The 20,882-nt window shown below is 50.5% G+C and overlaps 7 protein-coding genes across 7 annotated transcripts; 2 read left to right on the forward strand and 5 right to left on the reverse strand.

Annotated features, from left to right (window-relative positions):
• Positions 1–111: 111 nt before the first annotated feature.
• Positions 112–2,014, reverse strand: C8Q69DRAFT_42045 (hypothetical protein). The gene is made up of 5 exons (XM_028628388.1): positions 1,582–2,014; positions 1,488–1,522; positions 901–1,392; positions 694–831; positions 112–625 (listed from the first exon to the last, which is right to left on the reverse strand). The coding sequence occupies exons 1-5, from the start codon at positions 1,596–1,598 to the stop codon at positions 390–392; spliced, it is 918 nt and encodes a 305-aa protein (XP_028489577.1). The 5' UTR covers positions 1,599–2,014; the 3' UTR covers positions 112–389.
• An 827-nt stretch (positions 2,015–2,841) lies between these two features.
• Positions 2,842–5,354, forward strand: C8Q69DRAFT_453037 (hypothetical protein). Its single transcript, XM_028629600.1, has 6 exons — positions 2,842–3,083; positions 3,194–3,464; positions 3,550–4,338; positions 4,446–4,782; positions 4,881–5,044; positions 5,147–5,354. Exons 1-6 carry the CDS (start codon positions 2,896–2,898, stop codon positions 5,186–5,188), a joined length of 1,791 nt encoding a protein of 596 aa, XP_028489578.1. The 5' UTR covers positions 2,842–2,895; the 3' UTR covers positions 5,189–5,354.
• C8Q69DRAFT_495215 (DNA mismatch repair protein MSH3) lies at positions 5,355–9,336 on the reverse strand. Its single transcript, XM_028632227.1, has 3 exons — positions 8,207–9,336; positions 7,034–8,130; positions 5,355–6,979 (listed from the first exon to the last, which is right to left on the reverse strand). Exons 1-3 carry the CDS (start codon positions 9,006–9,008, stop codon positions 5,498–5,500), a joined length of 3,381 nt encoding a protein of 1,126 aa, XP_028489579.1. The 5' UTR covers positions 9,009–9,336; the 3' UTR covers positions 5,355–5,497.
• A 617-nt stretch (positions 9,337–9,953) lies between these two features.
• On the reverse strand, positions 9,954–11,777 carry C8Q69DRAFT_503442 (hypothetical protein; the record flags this gene model as incomplete). The annotated part of the gene is made up of 1 exon (XM_028632492.1): positions 9,954–11,777. One exon carries the CDS (start codon positions 11,775–11,777, stop codon positions 9,954–9,956), a length of 1,824 nt encoding a protein of 607 aa, XP_028489580.1.
• A 764-nt stretch (positions 11,778–12,541) lies between these two features.
• C8Q69DRAFT_484613 (terpenoid cyclases/protein prenyltransferase alpha-alpha toroid) lies at positions 12,542–13,671 on the reverse strand (the record flags this gene model as incomplete). Its single annotated transcript, XM_028631775.1, has 4 exons — positions 12,542–12,667; positions 12,719–13,170; positions 13,235–13,520; positions 13,573–13,671. 4 exons carry the CDS (start codon positions 13,669–13,671, stop codon positions 12,542–12,544), a joined length of 963 nt encoding a protein of 320 aa, XP_028489581.1.
• A 2,882-nt stretch (positions 13,672–16,553) lies between these two features.
• On the forward strand, positions 16,554–19,273 carry C8Q69DRAFT_42182 (hypothetical protein). The gene is made up of 4 exons (XM_028628396.1): positions 16,554–17,315; positions 17,380–18,049; positions 18,107–18,201; positions 18,259–19,273. The coding sequence occupies exons 1-4, from the start codon at positions 16,784–16,786 to the stop codon at positions 18,906–18,908; spliced, it is 1,947 nt and encodes a 648-aa protein (XP_028489582.1). The 5' UTR covers positions 16,554–16,783; the 3' UTR covers positions 18,909–19,273.
• A 444-nt stretch (positions 19,274–19,717) lies between these two features.
• On the reverse strand, positions 19,718–20,871 carry C8Q69DRAFT_453056 (putative ribosome biogenesis protein). Its single transcript, XM_028629601.1, has 2 exons — positions 20,726–20,871; positions 19,718–20,639 (listed from the first exon to the last, which is right to left on the reverse strand). Exons 1-2 carry the CDS (start codon positions 20,794–20,796, stop codon positions 20,036–20,038), a joined length of 675 nt encoding a protein of 224 aa, XP_028489583.1. The 5' UTR covers positions 20,797–20,871; the 3' UTR covers positions 19,718–20,035.
• Between the last annotated feature and the right edge of the window lie 11 nt (positions 20,872–20,882).

A 20,882-nucleotide genomic window follows, 5' to 3' on the forward strand; every position in this document is an offset into this window, starting at 1 on the left:
TAAATGAAGATCATACTCCCTTCATCGCTCGATGATGCTAAAAAGTATATACGGTCAAATACATTCGACCCGCAGCAAGACTTGAGCTTTAAAACAGGTCGCAAATCTATCGTAGTTCAAAGTAAATGATGTCCTCTATACATCTTAGGTATGTCCTTCTTCACAGCTTTTGTCTTTTTGTAATCGTCCCAAATGCGACATGACACCATTGATGCTTCCAAGTTGAACATAGAACCAAGAGAAAGGAAAAGAGCCGAAACGTGATCCCTCCAAGACCAAAGACATAATCAAAAGCAGGGGCAATTTCTTTTTTTTCTGTTCCGTGACGTCGATGCTCAGTTACGAGAAAATGTAGAAGGATATAGTAGACAAGGTTATTGCATAAACGTCTAAGCGGTTCTCGAGTTGGCGATGTTCATGACGAGAATATCCGTGGCGCCAACCTCGGTCAGCTGGTCCATAACCGTCGCGATGGATTTCTTCTCGACCATGGAACTGACGGCCACCCAGCCATCGTCCTCCAAGGCGGTCACAGTCGGCGCTCTCTTGCCGGGAGTGATCCTAGACGCGGTAGCCAGCTCCGTGCGAGGGATGTTGTACTGGCAGAGAACGTATCGTTGAGCGGCTGTAAAGCATATGTTAGCACCCTGTGAACAGTTTTTTTCTGGGTGATTAGTAAAAAAAAAAACATACTAATAACACCACGTATTCTCGAGGCGATGAGCTCGACAAGTTCGTTCTTGGTGCCTCTCGACTTCACCAGCACTGCGGTGCTCTCCATGACGGTGTCGATCGCCTTCAATCCAGCCGCCTTCATGGTCTCACCAGACTCTGCGCAATATGTCAGTATGAAGACACAGCAAGGGTCTTATATCTCCGGCTCATGCCCATGTTACTTACCAACCAGGTCGACGATACCATCGGCCACGCCTAGCGCACATGCGGCCTCAACGCTACCACCGACGTACTTGATCTTGGTCGTAAGCTCGCTCTTTTCACTTTTGCCTTCCAGCTTAGCAAAGAAAGCCTCCGTGAGTCCCGTGAAGCTGGTCACGACATTACGTCCGATGAGCTGCTTGGGGTCGGTGATCGTTCCCTTCTCCGGCACTTGAACCTGCAGCTTGCAGCGGCCGAAGCCTAGGTCCATAACTTCCTCGACACCAGACGTCTCGCCGGCTGGCAGAGCAGCATCATGTTCTCCAACCTGATCCTGACCGGTGATACCCAGGTCCACTCGTCCCTCTCCAACGAAGGTAGGAATGTCCGCGGCAGGAAGGAAGATAAGCGCGATGGGCAGGTTTTTGACGAGGGCAATGTCGAGACGGGTCTCGCGACGGAACTGGATATCACATCCTGCGAGCAGATCCAGAGTAGCCTGCTGGAGTCGACCCTCTAGACTCAGTAATCTGTTAGCCTTTTGCGCTTCTAGTTCCGGGGCAATGGCCTGCGAATCTTGGTATTTCGAGAGGGAGGCAGCGGGCACTTGCTCTTTGGGACTGCGAAAAGAAGTCTTCCTTCTAGGCTGCTAGTTGTTAGCAGTCTATACCTCAATCGCATAATCGAGCGCAATTGTCGACTGACTGGTTGACCAAATCCATCTTGGCTCTGTGAGCGCAACGGGCGCGGTGGGATACTGTCTAGTCGCGAAAGAAAAGGGGTCCAACGGAGCAATTGCAGACGATCAGTAGCCGTCAATATCTCCCAGGAGAACGAACGGAGAGATAATCTCAAGTATTCGCAGGAGAGTGGGGAGTATCTCAACCAGCGGTTTCGGAGGGGTATGAGTCGAAGGCGGAGCTGGGCGACAAAATTTGGAGGGGCCTTAGAACTCCCGCAGCAACAGGAACGCCGCAGCGGCCACACGTGGGCTTCGCGGACTACGGAACGGTCAATACTAAGTAGGATAGAGTACGCGGATATCGACAGCGGCTAGTTGGAATTGGTTCAATGTATGTCTCTTCCTTGCATTTTTTGATACTGACATCCATCTTCATCTCGTCCGTGATGTTCTTTCCCACCACCCAGAGAGCCCTGAGCCCTCGCGTAAATGCTCACCGCCCACGTGCCCTCGTGTCCGCTGTCCGATTAGATAACTTGGTTAACATCGCCAGCACAATCATTCGTCTCTTTCATCAATTATCTATAATTCAGACGCGAGCTGAACCAGAGGATATCATGAAGATCAATCAAACCATCTATTCTGTTCGATACTACATGACATTCATCCAGAAACCTGCTAGAGAATTATAACCCCCTCAAGCATTGCCGCATGCAGTACAAGTATCCCCAAAATCTGACGTACCTTGGACGAAATCGCCATAACTGCCTGTACCATAAAGACTGGATGCTAAGCTAAGTCTAAGCCTTTTCGGATGATCGGATCTTCGCTTGGCGTAATACCAACTTCTCGGATCTGCAGCAACATCAGTTGATAAGAAATCAAACAAGGATGCCCGATAAACAATACCCATGTTGTTACTTACGAGCCAATCTTGATCCAGCCTTGCCCAATCTGACATGCCCATCTATCTACCGTGAAGCGAAACGACCCGACATAAAGTTAGCTCCCGTGCAGATCTTCATCGTGGATTGATTGATGATGTAGACATAAAATCATTTACCTTCGAGTCCATCTGAGTCTTTCGAATCTCCGAAAAAATTGTCGAATTGTCGTTGAACGAGATGCGCACTGCGTGCGTGTTTGGATGTGGATGTGGGTGTTGCTTGTTGCTTTCGCACAGCATGCATGTAATAATATACGACAGTTCGGAAACTTTCCTAATGTTTACGTCTTCTATTCCAGGCTGTGGTATTAGTTGTAGAGGAATATAAATATGCACACCTCCTTCTTCTCCATCTCCTGATGTAGCTCTCATATCTTCAGCAGATCTAGTTATGTCTGAAATTTCGGGCTCTCTCCCTTCACGTAATCTGGACAGCAGCAGAACCGAAACCATGTCTCACGAAGTGACGCAGGAATACGACTTCATTGTCGTGGGAGGAGGCACCGCAGGAAGTGCAGTCGCTGGTCGACTTGCAGAGAACCCTAGTGTGTCGATTCTGTTGATTGAAGCTGGTCCAGCGTATGGTTCCTTTCTCCTCTTTGTTTTTGCTTCTTAGTTTCATCAATCCAACCCAATAAGAACCTAATTGGAATGTGGCACCAATGGCTTACGGAGTAATTCAAATCTAGTGACGCGAAACACATCCCTGAAATCATGACCCCAGGACGAGCATTCGAGCTGCGCGGAAGTAACTATGACTGGCAGTACAAGACGACCTTGATCGACCGTCCCGAGTATACGAGAGTCGAAAAGCCCAACACGAGAGGAAAAGTCTTGGGTGGAAGTAGCTGCACTCACTATCATACCTGGGTCAGGGGTAGCAAGGCTACTTACGATGACTGGGTAGAATACGGAGGTCAGACGTGGGATTACGCGCACTGCGAAAAGTACTTTTCCAAGGTGAGACGAGACAATTTAACGGAATACAGCTTGAATATATTCCGGATGAGGCCAGGGCTGATATGTATCTTCTTGTTCAATAAAGCCAGCAACATACCACGATGACGAAGGATATGCAGACCCATCCCTATCCAGGATCGGATCAGGAGGCCCCATCCACATCTCACCTGGCTCCTTGGTCCCTGAGCTGGAACCCTTCCGACAGAGGCTGGCCAAGGCATGGGTGAGTAAAGGCCAGAAGGTCACTGGCGACGTCTATGGCGGCGAAGTAAACGGACTGTTCAAAGCCGTCAACTCGACATACAACGGCCAGCGGTCTTCGGGCTGGATATTCGTCGATGGTAAACCCAACGTCAACGTTCTCGATAGAACACACTCGAAGAAAATCCATTTCGACGGAAATGTCGCGACGGGCGTCACTGTCATCCGTGATGGCAAGGATATCACATTCAAGGCCAAGCGCGAAGTGATCGTGTCATCGGGAGTTTTCGAGTCACCTAAACTGCTCATGCTCTCTGGAATTGGACCGGAGGATGTCTTGTCGGAACATAACATCAAGCCTATCGTCAAATCACCCAATGTTGGCCAGAATGTCCTCGACCATCCGATTTTATCCCACGTGTTCCGAGTCCAGGACGGCTATGGATTGGATAACATCCTCCTTCGCGCAGGGCCGATGTATAAAGCTGCCGCAGAACAGTACCAGAAGAGCAAGAAAGGCCCATTGGGCAGTACACTCCTCGAAATGATTGGTTTCCCACGTATCGATGAGCGCTTGGAGATGAGTGCAGAGTACAGAGAAGCCAAGAAGAAGAATGGCGACAAAGACCCCTTCGGACCAGGTGGTCAACCACACTTTGAGATTGACTTTGTGGTAAGCACATCTGAACTCATTCCCATCCCACAACCCCCCCTCATATACCGGGGAACTATAGCAGGAGAAGAGAGAGAGACTAACCCGAATTCTTCTGATAACTATAGCCCATGTTCGCTGATGCCTTCCAATGGCACTACCCCACCCCTCCAACAGGCGAATACATCACTATCATCGTCGATCTCTTGCGTCCTCTATCCCGGAACGGGGTGATCAAGCTCCAATCCACTGACCCACTAGTACAACCATACATCAACCTGAACTACTTCTCTAACACCCTCGACCTGGTCGCTCTTCGCGAAGGTGTCCGGTTTGTCGACGACGTCCTGATGAACGGCGAGGGCTTCAGTGAGATTATCCGCGAGGAATACCCATTCGCGATGCCACGACAGTCGGACGAGGCAATGAACAAAGCCATTATGGAACGTTGCCAAACGGGATATCGTATGTTATGCCCCCCTTTTGCATTTCCTTCCTTGACTCATAGACTGGCGTGAGATGGGAAATCAGAAAGAGAAATACATGCTGACCGGAAATTTCAGACCCCTGCGGTTCATGCCGTCTCGGGAAAGATATCTTGCAAGGCGTCGTTGATCCGGAACTTATCGTCCACGGGACCAAGAACCTCAGAGTCATCGATGCGTCCGTCTTCCCAGTCATTCCGGATTGTCGTATCCAGAATGCCGTGTATATGGTTGCTGAAAAAGTAAGCCTCTAAATAATCCCTCCTTCCCTTTTCGCTGCTACCGCTTCACTGCGTAAATGAATAAAGAGAAACGGGGTTCTAACACCACATATCAAAATATAGGGTGCCGACATCATCAAAGCTGCGCATCCTGATCTATACTAATTAGTAGAGTCTGATGCACTCTGCGCAAGAGAGACGATAGCAATTGGAAAAGGCATCATCTGTCGGACATAATCGAGTGATAACAGATACATTATAGGACGGGCTCAGCGCAAATTCTGTAGTATAATAAGAACACGATAATATATATAATATATAACAGGACGGTTAAGTGACCAACTACACACATAGTATTGTACAAAGGGGTATCCTGCTCTATTTTACTTTTACATTACCAACAGCCGAAATAAATATCGCCATTTGCACACGGTTCTTACTGGAAGACCAGTAACGAGGCAGCCGCTTCATCTATTACAATGCATCCGCTCCCATCATCAGCTTGTCAATAAGTACGTTCGTATCTTTGGGGCCATCGTCCACGATATCATGCACCGTCTTTACGAGAGCTCCGAGTCTCTTGCGACGAATCGTCTCTTCCAATTCTGCACTCTTTTGCTTGGCCACTTCCAGGACGGAATGAGGCAGGTTCGCTAGACGTGCGACGTTCAATCCGTAACTACGATGCGCGACACCCTCGCCTACCTCGTAGAGAAATGTGATCTCTTCGTCGGTCCCGGATCCGGACTCGGTGAAGCGCATGTGCACATTACGTAGTTGATGGTCTGGGAAAGACTGGGCCATGCTGGAGAGATGCTGATAGTGCGTGATGAAGAGGGTAAGACTGCGAGTTGAGCGGAGCATGTAGTCCAGGACGGCTTGTGCGATGGCCACTCCGTCGTGGGTGGATGTTCCGCGGCCAAGTTCATCAAGGATGACTAGCGAACGGGGAGTAGCTTGTTTAAGTATGTCTGCTGTCTCTGACAGCTCGACCATAAAGGTCGATTCACCAGCCATCATATTATCAAATGCGCCCATACGTGTGAAAACGGCATCAAGCATGCCAAGAGTCGCAGATTCCGCCGGCACATAAGAACCTATCTGGGCCATGATTGCAATGAGAGCGACCTGTCGGACATAACTCGACTTTCCGCCCATATTAGGGCCTGTGACGAGAAGAGCGCGCGTCTCATCGGTGCTAAGGTTAGTATCATTTGGGACATAGCTGTCGAGAAGGAGCTGCTCGACCATTGGGTGACGACCTTTCTCTATAGAGATGCGCGTTTCTTCTGTGTATTGGGGCTTGACGTAGCCCGGCTGGCTGGCAATGGCTGCCAGAGAAAGCAAGCAATCCAGCGTTGCCAGTGATTGAATGCAGTCTCGAAAAGACTGATAATTGGCCGATATTTCCGCGAGAAACGCCATGAACGCCTTATCACAAGCAGCAGCCAGTGCCTCTTTGTGCTGATCCCGCTGACGGATCATCTTGATAACGTCCGGCGTATGGAAGCGCGAAAGCTTCTTCGTGCCGCTGATTTTGGCCCAGGAGGCAGGGACACGTTTCATAGATGGGGAGTTATTATCGACCTCAATGAGATATTCGATACCAGCAACAGTGACGTAGTCGACTTTCTTCTTTCCAAGGGTCTCAGCTGCTACCGAGAGGTGCTCTTGTAACTCATGCTCGATACTTGCGATACCGAGCTTTTGCTCAGTGATATCTTCGGTCTCGTGAGATTCCCTGAAGAAAGAGTATTTGTCATCGTTCTTTGCGGCGTGCATGTTGATTTTATCCAAGAAGCTGACCACGTCGTCTAGAATGATAGGGAGATAAGCAATGGCCTCACTGATCGCAGTGCAGCTGAACCCAGAATCCGCAGGTGTCTTGACATCAGAGAACTCATTCGCGATCATCTGCATTGTTTGGAGGACAGTGAGAAGCTCGGGGCGGGTGCACTATTACTCATAAGTAAGCATGTGCGCTGCTAACGAAAAATAACATCGCCATACCTTTCCGTAGTATATCCTGATAAGACTCTTTTCCAAGTCACTTTTCACCTTACCCAGTAGAGCTTTCAAGCGTTCGACGTGGACGGTCCGCTCCGGACTTTTCAGCTCCTCAACTGCGCTAACTCGCTCTTCCAACTTGGCTTTATCAAGCAAGGGCCGGCCAACCCATTTGCGAAGTAGTCTCTGTCCGAAGCGAGTACGCGTTCGATCCAGCGTCCAGAATAGACTGCCTTTGGTAGAATTGTCTGTTTGGTTCTGGTAGATCTCGAGACTCATCAACGTGTTGCCATTGAGAAGCATGTGGGATCTTGCAGAGAATGACTGGAAATACTTGGTCAGGTCGAAGACATGCTCGAGACCGTACTCAGACATGTGTTTGATCATCGCAGATAGACATATAGTGACTTGTTCTGGAAGATTCAACACTTTCTGGAGGAGATTGCTGGCATGGGTATCATTGGCGGTGCCGGGGGCCTTCATCTTAGTTGCATAGAAGCTTGAAACGTGACTATGGGACTCTGCAGCTGTGGTTTTTGATCGTGCAACTCTTTCCACCCGGATCTTGTCCCCAAAAACATTCGTTTTGCTTCCAGAAAGATGCCGCACAAGCTTCTCTGTAGCTTTTGAGAGCTCACCAACAATGAGGAATTCACAAGGAGCGATATGCAACAAACGCGTCTCGATTTCGCTTCTCATAAATCCGTCCTCGAAGTCGTCATATATGATATCGCCCGTAGCAGGTTGGACAGCGATAATGCCGACATGAACCTTCTCATCTGTACCCAGGGCTTTGGTATTTGTCTCCGTTATGCAGAGCAAGTATCCAGTAGCAGGGGATGCACCACCGGATGCAGCGGCAGTAGGCTCGCCCAATCCTTCTACATCATCGATATAGGTTCCCTTTGTGTAGAGATTCGTGAGCTTGCGAACAAATGGGGCGTTGCGGTTGTCGCCTGCGGCTTTCAGGGCAGCTGTTTCGATCTGCCTCACCACTCCAACCTTATGTCCAGCAGCGACCAAACGTTTTACATGGACATGCAGTCGGTGCACGGGTATACTCGCCGAGGCAAAGCGGTCCAGGTGTGCCTCAGAAGGGTCTGATTCCCAAACAGTCAGTCCGCATTCAGTGAAGACGTTGCAAAAAATAGGAACCAAGGATCAGTGATCACGTACGTTCATCAAACCTCATCTTTCCCGGAATGCACACGATACTCAACTCCTTCGCAGCCACTCTGGCATCTTCACCAAAGAATCTGAATTTGTACCCGACCTCCACCACCAGGATTGTGTCCATGTGTTTACGCTTGATCTCAATGACCTGCTTCTCCATAGGCGTAAGCTTGCTACCACCCTTCTTCGAAGCTCCACCCCTTCCTTTCGTAGGCGGGGGTGCAGGCTCCTCATCCTCATCGCCTCCATCCTGAGCTTCAGCTGCAGCACTCTCTTCTTCCATAGCTGTTGGTCTCCCGATGCCTATAAGACAATCTGCGCCTCCGAGCCTCTTCACGAATTTCTGGTGTAGCTTGTCCTTCTCTCTGCGGACTTTATCAGTCTCACGCGAATCCTCATTTGATTGACTATCCACTCCCGTCTCCGAGACCTGAGAACTTCCAAACCGGAAACGCTCCGTCCGTCCAGCACTGCTAGAAGGGAAAGACTGGCTAGCCTTCTCCGGTTCTCCAGCCGACTCTTTCAGCGAGTCGTTCACTTTTGGTCTCTTCGGAGCAGGTGGTACGATATCCTCATCGTCATTTTCTTCCTCCGGCTCATATGTCCTAGCTTCATCCTTATCATTCTCTTTTCCTGCAGCGACCTTCTTTTTCTCTGGTTGAGCGCTCCGCTCCTCAGCACAGCTTTTGGAGGCTCCATTTTCCGTCACAGGTGTCTTCTTGGTGAAGAAGCTCGAAATGGATTGTTGTTTTCGCTTGAGGCTTGGTGAGGACGACAAGGACGATTGAGACGATAAGGGCGGCATATTGCCATCCGTCGGCGACTAGAGACACTGCAGAATGAGAAACTGAGTGGACAGCGGAGAAATCGTGGTTGTAAAAAGAACAGAGGAGGAGTAGATATCAGAACGGGCGTATAAAATCTAGAAGGAGACGAGAATCCTGTCGACGCTGTCGCTTCCCATGTCTCCTCTAATTGCTGCTGCAAGTGTTTGTACTGAGCCACGCCTTCCAGCTAACTTTGATTTCACTATCAGCCGATTCTTACCACAGTTGAGCCAGAGGACCAAAGAATAGATGCTGATGTTTTCGCAATGTAGTATCATCCGAATTCGCCGTCGCCTCCGCAGAGCTCTCAAAACGAGCGAGCTTGACGCGTGCCGCTGACGCGCCACGGCGTTTCCCATTTAATTGGATTACCTAATTAACCATAGCCCATCGCAGTCGCTGATTAGGTATGTAGACACCAAACGGTGTGTATTTAGGGCTGAAAAGCTTTACCAGCTAATCAGCAGGCATATAATGAAGGGGTTTGAAAATACTACATGTATAGATAACGCTTATACGAGTAGTTCCGAACTCTCTCGCTTCGATTTTCACTAGAGAGACTACGTCTTGATTACAAACTTCGAATGTAGGACACAACTTACTAGAAATTGAGGTCGTAATGCTAGGGTACATGCCATATGGCTATTATGACAGGAATAAGAACGCCATCTCTGTAACAATTTTAGTGTACAGCAATAAAGTTAATGCCATGATGAACGAAGAACACGGAATGAGCCGCGCCGCAACCTGGACAAGAATGGGCTGCAATAGAAAAAGCCATCATGCGTTTTAGGGTCATTGCGGGTTGCTACAACAGAATATAACGAGCAGAGAGCTCTATAGTCGGAGTGAAAGACAAGAAGGCTGCGAGCGCAGTTAGTAAATATACCTCGTCAAAAAAAAAAAAAAAAACAACCCCGTAATTAGTCAGAACATCCGTCCAAGTATAGACGCCCAACATCATCTTGACCCATTTCAGAAATAGTTGAATCAGTCGAAACAGCCCGCTTAATCTTTGGTGTACTCGAGGCTGAACTGGCGATTGCTGCAAACGTCTTATCGTCATTAAGTGGAAAGTGCTGATACGAGGAGGCCAACGGGTTAGAGGAATATCCGGACAGGTCGTTACCGCCAAAAGTGCCAAAGTCAACATGGTTACTACTGTCTCCGTAAAAGTACTGCGAGAGATATCTATCTTCCTCATATTGCTGTTTTGTCCAGGAGGCATGCCACGAAATGAGAGGGTCGATTCTCCCCTGACAGTTGAGAATGGGCTCGATGTTCTCCTTCTCAGTCATGTAGCGGTGGGACGAGCTTGGTGCAGCGGTTGAATACCCCTTATTGGTGATTGATGACTGAAGATGGCCAGCAGCTCCTGACTGATGGCGATGCTGCGAGGGAAGCGAAGGTGGATCACCGTCCCGGAACTGATCCTTTGCTGCATTCTTGAAGGGCCTCCATTCGTCGGCGAAGACCCTGAATCCGCCACGGGGCTTTTCATCAAAGCTGCCCAGTGTCAGTCTGAGGTCGCTCTCATCGTCTACAAGAGATGAGTAATAGCTTCCGTGGTTGCCAAACGGCCGACTACCTCCGGGGTTCTCAAGTAACGGGAGTGCTTGTCGAGACAGCTCCTCCAGAGAGTGATCCCGACCGTAATTGGATCTTTTCTTAGCTCTTTGCCTATCATAAGGATACCGCGAGGCTGCGTTGGGGTCGGATTGTGAAAGCGGACCACGCTTCGGGCGGACAGCGCGACGTTTAGGGATCGGAGTCTCGCCCTTGAGTGGACTGGAGTCATCGACATTGCCAGATATGAACCGCTCCTTCCGTAGGATGCCTGTAGGGGAAAAGACCATCTCGGTGGGTTCAATGCTCTCTGACGTCTTCTCCATCATTTTGAGGATGCTGCCATCCTTCTTCTGGTTCCGTTTCCGTCTCATCTGCTCTGTGGCCGAATCGAATATGTCCATGCCAGGCCACAGGACACCTTTCAGCCTTGCCATCTCATCCACCCGTTCCCTCTCATCTTCATTATCGTCAAGGTATCCATAGGTCTGGTCATCATCGACGAAGGGATCAGAACCGGCTGAGCGGGGGAAGGAGAGGGGCATCTGACCCCGAGGTGCATCGAGTCCGTCAGACCAAGGGGGTGTAGCATGCAAGACAGACACAGATTCATCTCCAGAGTGGGATTCTCGCTCGATTTTCCAAGGGCCAGACCCCACCCGTGTGGGAGATTCTGCTGGGACGACCGGACAGACTGGCCAGTGTTGCGTACGGATGTCAGTTATCTCGTTTGAGCGCGAAGCATTGTACCCAGTCGAGGACGGTTGGTCTCTGATTCCACTTGCATTATCAAAACATGACTGGGAAAGACGAGGGTCAAGGAAATCGGGCAGGAAGTTCTGGGTTACGAAGGTGTTGGCTTTTGCAGACGAGGACTTGCGTGTTGTAGCCCTCTTAGTGGATGTCGAAGTCGTAGGCAGGGATCGACCGTGAGTTTTATTTTTCCGTGCTTCTTTCGAAGCCATCCGATCTGACAGCAGTTTGGCCAAGTTATTGACCTTGTACCAACGGTCATACTGCTCCAGCATATGACCTGCGTGAGGTTCCTGGTGACTGCGGACCTGAAGCTTGAAGTAATGGGATAGATGGGCTTTGGAAGAGACATGGGTGAGAAGGTGAGAGACATCGCTGAACCGGGGCTGCTTGGGGCAGATGTTGCACCACAGAGCATCGGGATCCATCCTGGGACAATAGAAACAAATCAATGCAAAGAAACAAAGAGGAAGCAACAGGTAAGAGATGCGGATCGTTGCTTGCTGAAGAAGAAACAAAAGACGAAGAGCGACCCCTGGGAATACTCGCCGCTTTCTCAATGCGTCTCCAGCAAAAAGAAACGATGAGTATTAAAGAAGCGACGAGTATAGAGATGAAGAGGAGCAGAAGGGAGCATCCATACTGTTCTCATTGCGGGGCTCGAGGGCAAGAAGAACAGCTGCCAATTGATGGCAGTGACGTCCCCAGTGCAGGAAGGATCTCGTCTACAGCGGAGAGAGACACCGGGGAAGGAACCACACCGGCCGGCCGCTCTGGCTCGTGCAAATGGTAATAATAACGGTAATTAGCGATATTGGAGGTAAAGTCGTTATCAAGATTAATTGGATTGGCATTCTCATCTGCTAACCTTACTGGCTATACAAGTATGTCACACCCCGTCTTAACAGCCGTTGCCAGGCAATTGTGAGTTTAGGAAGAAGCGGAAATAAGTCGCGGTGCGTTGATTGATCTTCTCCTGCCTTGTATCCCAGCTTCCAGAGATGAAAGAAAGTGGGTTATTAGATTGCAGGAGGTGGTGCGAGAAGTCTCAGGCCTACGTCGATGGATCACCTTTTATCCTGCCACGAATATTTTTATTGCTTTGCTAGGTGCTTCGATATAATCTCCTTAGGCATACAACTGATCACTGGTTAGCTCGTGTTTCGTGGCGTTGGAAGAATAGCATCGCTTACTAGACTGGATCTACTTCCTTGAGGCCATCGTACCCCAGTAAGCTTAGACCAGCAATGGAAAATACCGTATGGTAGACATCAACCATGTGGCCTGGCCGATCAGCTATACCGCCTGCTTCCGGGTCCTGTTGCGGTTAGTTTCTGATCGAATAAAAATATGGGAACATGACTCTTACCTGACAACGCAGGACAAAAGCAGTCAGTCTGTCGCCATTAATCCAATGAAGCCTTCCAATAATGGCTAAGCTGGAGGCAGTCCACCAGCTATAACATGCATCCTCTAGTTTTTCAGGACGTCCGTTCAGTCCGCCGTTCTCCAGCTGTCGCTCGCTGAGCCAGCTGCCCAGTCGATCTTTGTCCACGAGATCTAGACGCCCGGCGATTGCTAGTGCCGCGACACAAGTCAGGACTTGTCCCGCATGCGACTCAGCGCCGGGACGCACGCCGTAGGCTCCATCTAAGTTGGCGCACTGCTGAACGTAGGAGACGGCCTTGGATACATCAACCCGATCGAGAAGTCCTAGTAAGGACAGCGCCAGCAACGCGCCGTAGAGGAAACGGGTGTCCGTCTCTCCCCATTCGTCTCCCTTGAAAGTGCCAGTTTCTCGATCCTGAAGACCTGCGATGACTGAAACCTAAGTTTAGCACACTGCCCGGAACATCATATCAGCCTGGCATGAGCATGAACATACAAGATCCAACCTTCTCCCTCCCGCCACGGCCGCGTTTCTCCAGTTCGTCGAGACCATCGACCATAACCAGAATCTGGACCGCGGAAACCGTGTACAGCATATGCGCATCATGACCGGGAGCGGCTCCAAACCCTCCGTTGTCCTGCTGACAGGACAGCACGAAGTCTATGGTTTCGTCTCGAGGCAGAGCCTCAGGATGATTGAGGAGATGTAGCGCTGTTAACCCCCAATAGACGCCATTGAGGCGCAGATGCTCCGTCAGCCAGTATTCCAGTTCATCTTTCCGCTGGCGCAGGCGTCAGTCCGAAGATCAGCCTCGCTGGCGGAAGGAAACGCACAGTGTCTAGGCTTTTGATATAGTCGACATGCTTCTGAACGTAGAGCTTCTGGTCGGCAGCTACCCCGCTCCCCCTGCCAGGGCCTGAGACAAGCGACATTATCACGCACGGTTCCACCAGAGGTGTGGGAGGGCGAGCACGGATTCTCTCCGCGCAAGAGAGAGGAAGAGTAACTAGTTGGGTACGTAGAATGACCAGGGGGCGGCCCAGCAAGCAGACTTTCGAATGACAGCGGGATTGCACGATCGGGGGCTCTACTTTGGACGATCCGAAGAGGGGATCATATCGCCACAGCCGCGTCGTGCCAGCGCGTTGTAGCGGAGAAGTCACATCCGCTTACTGTGGTAAGTAAGAGCAGGGAGTCAGAAGGAGGAAAAGGATCTGATTCTGGGCGGACGGGAGACGAAACAAGCGAGGCACGTGCTGGCATTAAGCCTCAGGCTGCAACGGAACCGAGAAGAGCGTGTTTCAGCCTGCAGTGGAGCCGTAGACTACTTACTCCTGGGCGTGCCTGGCGTGCCCCTTGGCCCCTGCTCAACGGGCTCTTCGTCGTGGTGGATGGTCTCCATTATTATTGTTATCCATTATTAGTATTATTAGTAGTACCCCTTAGGACGTATCATTCTATCAGGATTATAGTTCTGGGTTCTGGTTGTATTTGCTGTTATCGTTCGTTTAACTATCATTCGCGGATGAAGACGGGTTCTTCATCTGGGACTGCTTTGCATCCCATGGTCAGGGCCCAGGACCACGGTAAAACTCCGGAATGGGTTCCCGTTGTTGTGGTTAGTTAACTTAACCGACTCTCAGGTACAGACCTATTATTAATTGATTACTCTACCCATTTACACACCACTGTTCTCATAGGGGTTAGATATTCTTATCGCGTGCATGAGACCCAGCGGTAGTGGATTGGATCCAGGGTATAAGTTTAGAGATAAAAAGAAAAGAAAAAAAGAAGAAGAAGAAAGAAAGAAAGTAAGAAAGAAAGCACCCGGCAGATAGGGGCCCCAAGTAATGCCTGCTCTACCAGTACTGCTGCCACTGTCGGTAAGTCGAGGCTATGTATTATCATCATTGTTCAGATGAGGTCATGTTCCGTTGAATTGTAAAATTCTCAGTGTCGATAGTAGTAGTAGTTAGTTAGCAGTTGCTCATTAATTACTATAAACCGTCGACTTGCCTGAAGTCGCCTAGCCATCAGATCCCAGGACCCAGGATAACCACGGTCCGCCACCTTTTTAACAGATCCACTCCAACCGCTCGAAGTGACAGGAAAATGGTCGCAGAAAGTCTTCGTGCCGCACTATGGGAGGCTGGTCGTGCTTAGCGTCCTGCACACCGCATCTTGACCAACGCATCTCTGTTGTTCTGCAAGCTGTGAGAACGAACTTACTACTGTCTTTGATCTGCCAACGCGTCGTCCCTGGGGACGGGCCAATACAATAGTCGCATCGGGTGCCGGAGGTACATCATCCCGCCTGGATGACGGCGTTTGTTGTTCACCAATAACGCCCAGAGACCCCTGTGGAACCGTTCGATCTATCGGTGACACGGTGTGGTGGTTTACCATAGTAGGAGTGGTGGGAGTTCTGAGGACTAACCGACTTCCACGACAGAAACGATCCCAATCCCAGAGAACTCAAAACCCCATCCCGACAATAATAATCACGGGACAGGCACTTATCCGCCTCCCCAACCCTCGATCGACAGCCTCGTCCCGCCAGTCAGCGTTCTGCGAGCAGCGTCATCGTTATTTCCCCGGGGGCGTGCTCCCATCGTGGATTGTCAATCGGATCGGATCTGCGCTGTGGAACTCTCGAAAAGAAACGACATGGCTGTGGCTCAGAACAACAAGCGGAGGGGCGCTCGTCTGTGTGTAAATGTGTCGCGAGTCCACTGCTTGACTCCATACGCCCAGCCCAATTGCCATCCCCACTACGAACTATTACTACTACAGTACTACTTGTCTGCTCCCCTTAAAACGGACCCGGCTTAGCTTGACACACAGCCGTGCGTGCATAACGCTACCAAGGTGGAATGTATCGTCGCCGCGAGAGGAGCCTTTGACCGGTCCAGAGTGAGTCCGGAGCCTCCTGCCATCGCCCGTTCTGGGGGGAGATACCAAGTCAAACTGTAGACTGAACGGCCTCTCTCCTGGACTTACTACTTATCCTCTACAAACTGTTTACTCTCGAACTCGACCCTGACGGTGTCGCCCAGACCTCTCGTCAACAAATCACCTCGACTCGACTCGACCTTCTCAGGCCAGGCACACGTGGAGTCGCCGCGCAATCTCCTCGTTCGGTTTTAGGTCCGTCCCTGTTAATCTACGCCAGAACCTCCGTCGGTAGTCGTTGTGGTGGTCAGTTCCCCTCATCTGCGTCTGCGGGCAACTGGGCATTTGGAGGTCGCACGAGAGGACAATCACACCAGACTGCTCTTTCAGAGAAGATAACAAAAGAAAAGAGGGAAAGGGGAAAAAATAAAATAAAATCGGGGAGGATCCCAGATATCATGACGACTGCGGTGTGGTGAGTCCTAATCCTATCGGTTTTAGTTTCCTATCATCAACACGTCGCCATGGTGGGAGATTCATTCTTCGTCGGGGCGTCTCCAAGTGAAGGAGTCGACCACTTGCCGGATTCAACAGTCACCAGTGATTCAGTAAGAATGATAATAACGACAGTATCGTTGTCTGGCTGGGCTGCCACTTATTATTCTGATTATTCGAGTCCCTTTGTTGGCTAGGCCCTGACCCTCCCTCCACGTTCCCCCCTGCCTCGACTTTCCCCAGTCCTGATCAACTAGCCTGCCCCCCGACGGTCCTTGCTTTTCCCTATCTATCTGTTGCAGCACGTTCCGTTCTAACTAGTTATTCTACTTGCAGACTGATTGTCAAGAAAACCTCTATACTTTGCCGTGCCTCTTTGGATCTGCAACGGAAGCACGCAGTGCCTGCACGGTCAGGTGTCAGCAGCCATAGTCTGCGAGGTATCTCGACGCAGAACGTCCTCGTTACAACCGCCGTGCAGACTGGACATTGGGATAATTCAAGTTGAGATATACTGTTGAAGAAAGCTCTATGCTACCTGGTTGTTTGTATCGGCTCGTGGCACCTGTTCGAGACACTCCAGCACCTCAAAAGTCCGGCTGCGCGCAGAGTACATGTCCCGTGAAGAGATAGTACGAGTAATACAGTCGAGTCAAGATGTCTCCCAAATCATCTTCTAGACATTCCGTCATCCCCAATCTGGATCTCAGTTCCTCCAGTTTCGATGCCCCCGGAAAGAATCCATCTCCCCTGACCCCCGGCGCCCCAAGCTCGGATGGATTGAGTCCTCTCACGCCCCGTTCACCACGGTCAACGCCTAGTTCACCGTTCGCGAAATCGACAATCCGGCCAGTGACTCAATGGGCCTCCAAACCAGATGATCAGTTTCTTCGTGCCGGTTCTCCTAACCCAACCGGGGAGCCTGGCACTCCGAGCCTCACGGCCATCCCCCAATATCCGCCGTCGCCAAGGGAATCCCCGAAGCATAACCGTGACCCGTCACGGTCATTCTTTGCGAACTTGAAAGCAACAAGGTCATCACACAAGATCCACACCTCTGACGGATCCGTGAATTCAGATAACTCAAAGAGTCGAGGAAGCTCAAGGGATCGGACGATATATGGCACCCGCCACCATGGTTCGAGCCCGGATCTGCTTTCATCTGTTGAAGGGACTGGAGAGGGAAAGGGTAAGAGTCCATTCTTTTTAACTTGGGCGCACAATTATAGCGCGTTGCTAACGTTCAGGCATAGGTGGTGAGGGCTCAGAAGATCCTCTTGGACAGGGGGGTCTCCATCCTAAGAAGGTTCCAACAGAGCCTGAAAATGGCCATGTTGTTGTTTCAAAGAAGAGCAAGCCTCGTTTTGCCAACCTTCTGTCGCGCTCACGCTCGATAAGACACGATGATGGAACTTCCTCCCGAGCTACCCCCGTCCGGCGTCCGTCGACCGGTTTGGCGAGACTGGAAGAACGCAGCCAACGAGAATTGGAGGAACCGAAGACTGCTCCTCTCCGCCATGAACGGATCGGGAAAGACGGTACACCAGCTGTTCGGAACCGTTCAACGGACCGTTTGGGGGAGAATGGCAGTGCAGCTGGAAAGAAGGGCGGAGCCGCTATGGTGACATCGGCCTCATTCAGCCAAGTGTCAGGCGCGTCAGTTGCCCTCTTCAGTAACATCAAGCAGTCATCTACCAGCACGGCAGATCGCATAGGTAGAGTCGGAAAGGGCTTCTTCGGCAAGATCACGCGAAGTGGCAGCACCAACGAGCGGGAGCTGCTCAATGATGACTCGTATACCTGCTCTGTGATCAATCTGCCTCTGATTGAACAGACACGACGCACGCGTATTGCTAAACGCCTGGAAGACTGCAAGGACAAGACCGAATTTTGGATGCCGGCTCTGCCCTATCGCTGCATTGAGTGAGCAGCCCCACCTAGACATTATTAGTTTGATTAGGATGCTAATTATCGATCCAGCTATCTCAACTTCAAAGGATGCGAAGAGGAGGGCTTGTACCGCGTTCCTGGCAGTGGTAGAGAAGTTAAGCATTGGCAGCGGCGATTCGACTCGGGTAAGTGTATCTTGGACGCCGTTATAGCTAGGTCGCCAGCTAATCCCGCTTCTGCAGAACTTGATATCAATCTGTTCGATGAACCCGAACTGTACGATATCAATATCATTGGCTCCATGTTCAAGGCATGGCTCCGTGAACTGCCAGACGAGTTATTCCCGAAGTCGACACAGGCTATGATCGCAGAGAAATGCGAGGGTGCAACAACCGCCCCGCAGATGCTGAAGGATGAGCTCTCCAAACTGCCGCCTTACAACTACTATCTTCTCTTCGCCATTACCTGTCACTTGAACCTTCTCCATTCCTACGTGGACCAGAACAAGATGGACTACCGCAATCTATGTATCTGCTTCCAGCCTTGCATGAAGATTGATGGGTTCTGTTTCCAGTTCCTGGTCTGTGACTGGAAGAACTGCTGGCAAGGATGCTGGACTGAAAAAGAATGGCTTCAAAACGAAAAGGAGGCAGCTGTGAAAGCTGCCAAGGAGAAGGAGAACCCGGTTCCTGCGTCCTCTCAGGGTTCGACTAACGACGAACGCGCTATCTCTTCGTCGGGGAGCAGCCAGCATGGACAGGAAGAGAGCTCCACTCATTCCAGCAGTCCACGAGGACGCAAAGCCCCTCCAAAGCGCTTGGACAACACCCACATGCGGAGCGCGTCTCAGCTCCCAGAACTTGGACCACCGCTCTCGCCGATCCACATCTAGACGATTTTCGCGGCTGAGTGTCCAAATTTCTCTATAGTCAGAGGACAAAAAAAAAGCTCTACTTTGTTCGCGGACGATCGCCTTGGGATCAAAACGGTCCACGAGGGACATATCCAGTTCGAGATCCCAGCAACGTTCGCTTGGTCTGATGTTTCTTTCCCAAATCACGGCAGTTACTCGGAACCATAAGAGTTTCGAGTTGATGTCTTGCTTGTGTAGAGCTGGAGTGCAGCTTCAAAGCTGTCTTTTATTTTGACATGGCCACTATCTCGAATATTGGCCCCTTGTTGCATCCTATCTTTTACGGCATATATGCACTTAGGCCGTTTTATACCTTTCTGCCCGCGTTTTCTTGAGACATCGAACAGCGCGCTTCTATCGTATATGGGTTGACTGCCTCCGTTCGAGTTTATTATTCTCTGGTTGGCTCACGATTTTCTTGTTACCTGTGCTGTCTTCTGGAGCATGTTTGGCGTCTAGGAAGTATTCCCTTTGCCCTTTTTCGTCGTGCTGATACGTATTCAGCGTATCGATTCCATCAGCTTTGGCATTTCTCTAGCGTGCCTTGGTTTATATTCATTTCCATCTGAATGTTTTTGTATCTGAAGTTTTCTTATCTGGAATTCCCCGACATTTTGCTCAGTCTAGTTCCTTTTCGAGGACGGTCCTCATCTTTGTTTATACCAATCCCCTGGTACCATTGTACGATAGAAGCACTCCACCGCGAGAATCAGATCATCGAATGATCTTGAGAATGAGACGGATATTTTGTTCTAGAGCAAGATAAGAATTTCATAAAAATAAAAATAAGTGTGACGGAAATGCTTTTATTTTCTTGATAAGAATAAGACAAGAAAAGAACCAGTAAAGAGAAAGGGTCTCTCTTGCAGTATGGGCAGGCAGACAGATCATAAATACTGGTCATGATAAGAAGGCCACGACCGACTATACAGCGTCCGTACGTTGACAACAGAAGAGAAGAATCCATAAGACTCCACATACAACGCCTCTCGATGAAAACTTGTGTGCCGGTTTCCAAGCCCCAACAGCCACAGCCGGAAGAAGAAAACGAAAAATACTTTTCTCTGGTCCCCCAAATATAGAAGAAAATCAACAATGAAATACCCTTAACCACCAGCCTTTCGTTGCTTACGGGCATTCGCACGCTCCTTTCGCTCGTTCCGCTTGATCCGCTCGACTCTTTCTCTCCGGCTCTCTCCTCGGATCGAACGACCTTCGGCCAGCAACCCCTCTTCTTTCTTCCACTGCTTCTCGTCCACTTCCACCAACCAGTCGTCTTCACCGGCCTTGTTCTTGCCTTTGTACCCCCATCGAGGCACCCATTCGCCAGTGGCTTCGTCGTAGACCAGCTTCTTTCTACGCTCTTTGTCTGCCAGAGCAGCGCCCGGCTTGGTGTTGTATTTTCCAATGCCCTTCTTGCGGGCGAACAGCTCCCATTTCGTCGGGGCCTTCGGGGTGGGAAGAGGCTTGTGACGCGGGAGGACGGTGGAGCGAGGAGGAAGAGAGAGGAGGACGCCGTGCTGGGCAGAAGAGGTGATTTGGCAGGTGGTGAGGAGTTGGTTCAGGAGAGACTGGGCGCCGTCGCGGGCGGTGGCTTTCAGTGCATCGTTCAGAGACTCGGAGGAGGGCAAGACGAGAGGGTTGGGGTCCAGCGCGAGAAGGTGGCCGAGGTCGAAGGTGTATGGAGATGGCTTCGAGACGGTGACGGGCCTGTGGAAGTCGCATGTTAGCTATTTATCTTGCTGCGATTTGCTACCACGGGCTGGGTTGAGGAAAAAGATGGGCATGCGACTCACAGTTTTTCCGTCTTGGGCTTTTGCGCGCCGTTTGCTGCGGACGCAGCATCTGTGATTTCGGCAGCGGCCATGTTTCTGATTTGAAACCGGCTCGACTAAGATGGTGACGGAGAGGGGGTTGTGATGTTGAGACAGTAACGCTGCTGCTATCTAAGAA

This window comes from Paecilomyces variotii (assembly GCF_004022145.1).
Source record: "Paecilomyces variotii strain CBS 101075 chromosome Unknown C8Q69scaffold_1, whole genome shotgun sequence".
NCBI lineage: Eukaryota > Fungi > Ascomycota > Eurotiomycetes > Eurotiales > Thermoascaceae > Paecilomyces > Paecilomyces variotii.

Bases quoted from the DNA above. Each gene is read 5' to 3' on its own strand.
- C8Q69DRAFT_42045 (XM_028628388.1), bottom strand. The intron at 1,393-1,487 runs GCAAGTGCCCGC...TACTGAGTCTAG, and splicing joins TCTTTTCGCAGTCCCAAAGA to AGGGTCGACTCCAGCAGGCT. The intron at 832-900 runs GTAAGTAACATG...CATATTGCGCAG, and splicing joins TGGTATCGTCGACCTGGTTG to AGTCTGGTGAGACCATGAAG.
- C8Q69DRAFT_453037 (XM_028629600.1), top strand. From the start codon at position 2,896: ATGTCTGAAATTTCGGGCTCTCTCCCTTCACGTAATCTGGACAGCAGC. The intron at 3,465-3,549 runs GTGAGACGAGAC...TGTTCAATAAAG, and splicing joins GCGAAAAGTACTTTTCCAAG to CCAGCAACATACCACGATGA. The intron at 5,045-5,146 runs GTAAGCCTCTAA...ATCAAAATATAG, and splicing joins TGTATATGGTTGCTGAAAAA to GGTGCCGACATCATCAAAGC.
- C8Q69DRAFT_495215 (XM_028632227.1), bottom strand. From the start codon at position 9,008: ATGCCGCCCTTATCGTCTCAATCGTCCTTGTCGTCCTCACCAAGCCTC. The intron at 8,131-8,206 runs GTACGTGATCAC...TTTGGGAATCAG, and splicing joins AAAGATGAGGTTTGATGAAC to ACCCTTCTGAGGCACACCTG. The intron at 6,980-7,033 runs GTATGGCGATGT...TATGAGTAATAG, and splicing joins TCAGGATATACTACGGAAAG to TGCACCCGCCCCGAGCTTCT.
- C8Q69DRAFT_42182 (XM_028628396.1), top strand. From the start codon at position 16,784: ATGTCTCCCAAATCATCTTCTAGACATTCCGTCATCCCCAATCTGGAT. The intron at 18,050-18,106 runs GTGAGCAGCCCC...TTATCGATCCAG, and splicing joins CTGCCCTATCGCTGCATTGA to CTATCTCAACTTCAAAGGAT. The intron at 18,202-18,258 runs GTAAGTGTATCT...CCGCTTCTGCAG, and splicing joins GCAGCGGCGATTCGACTCGG to AACTTGATATCAATCTGTTC.
- C8Q69DRAFT_453056 (XM_028629601.1), bottom strand. From the start codon at position 20,796: ATGGCCGCTGCCGAAATCACAGATGCTGCGTCCGCAGCAAACGGCGCG. The intron at 20,640-20,725 runs GTGAGTCGCATG...CGACTTCCACAG, and splicing joins AAGCCCAAGACGGAAAAACT to GCCCGTCACCGTCTCGAAGC.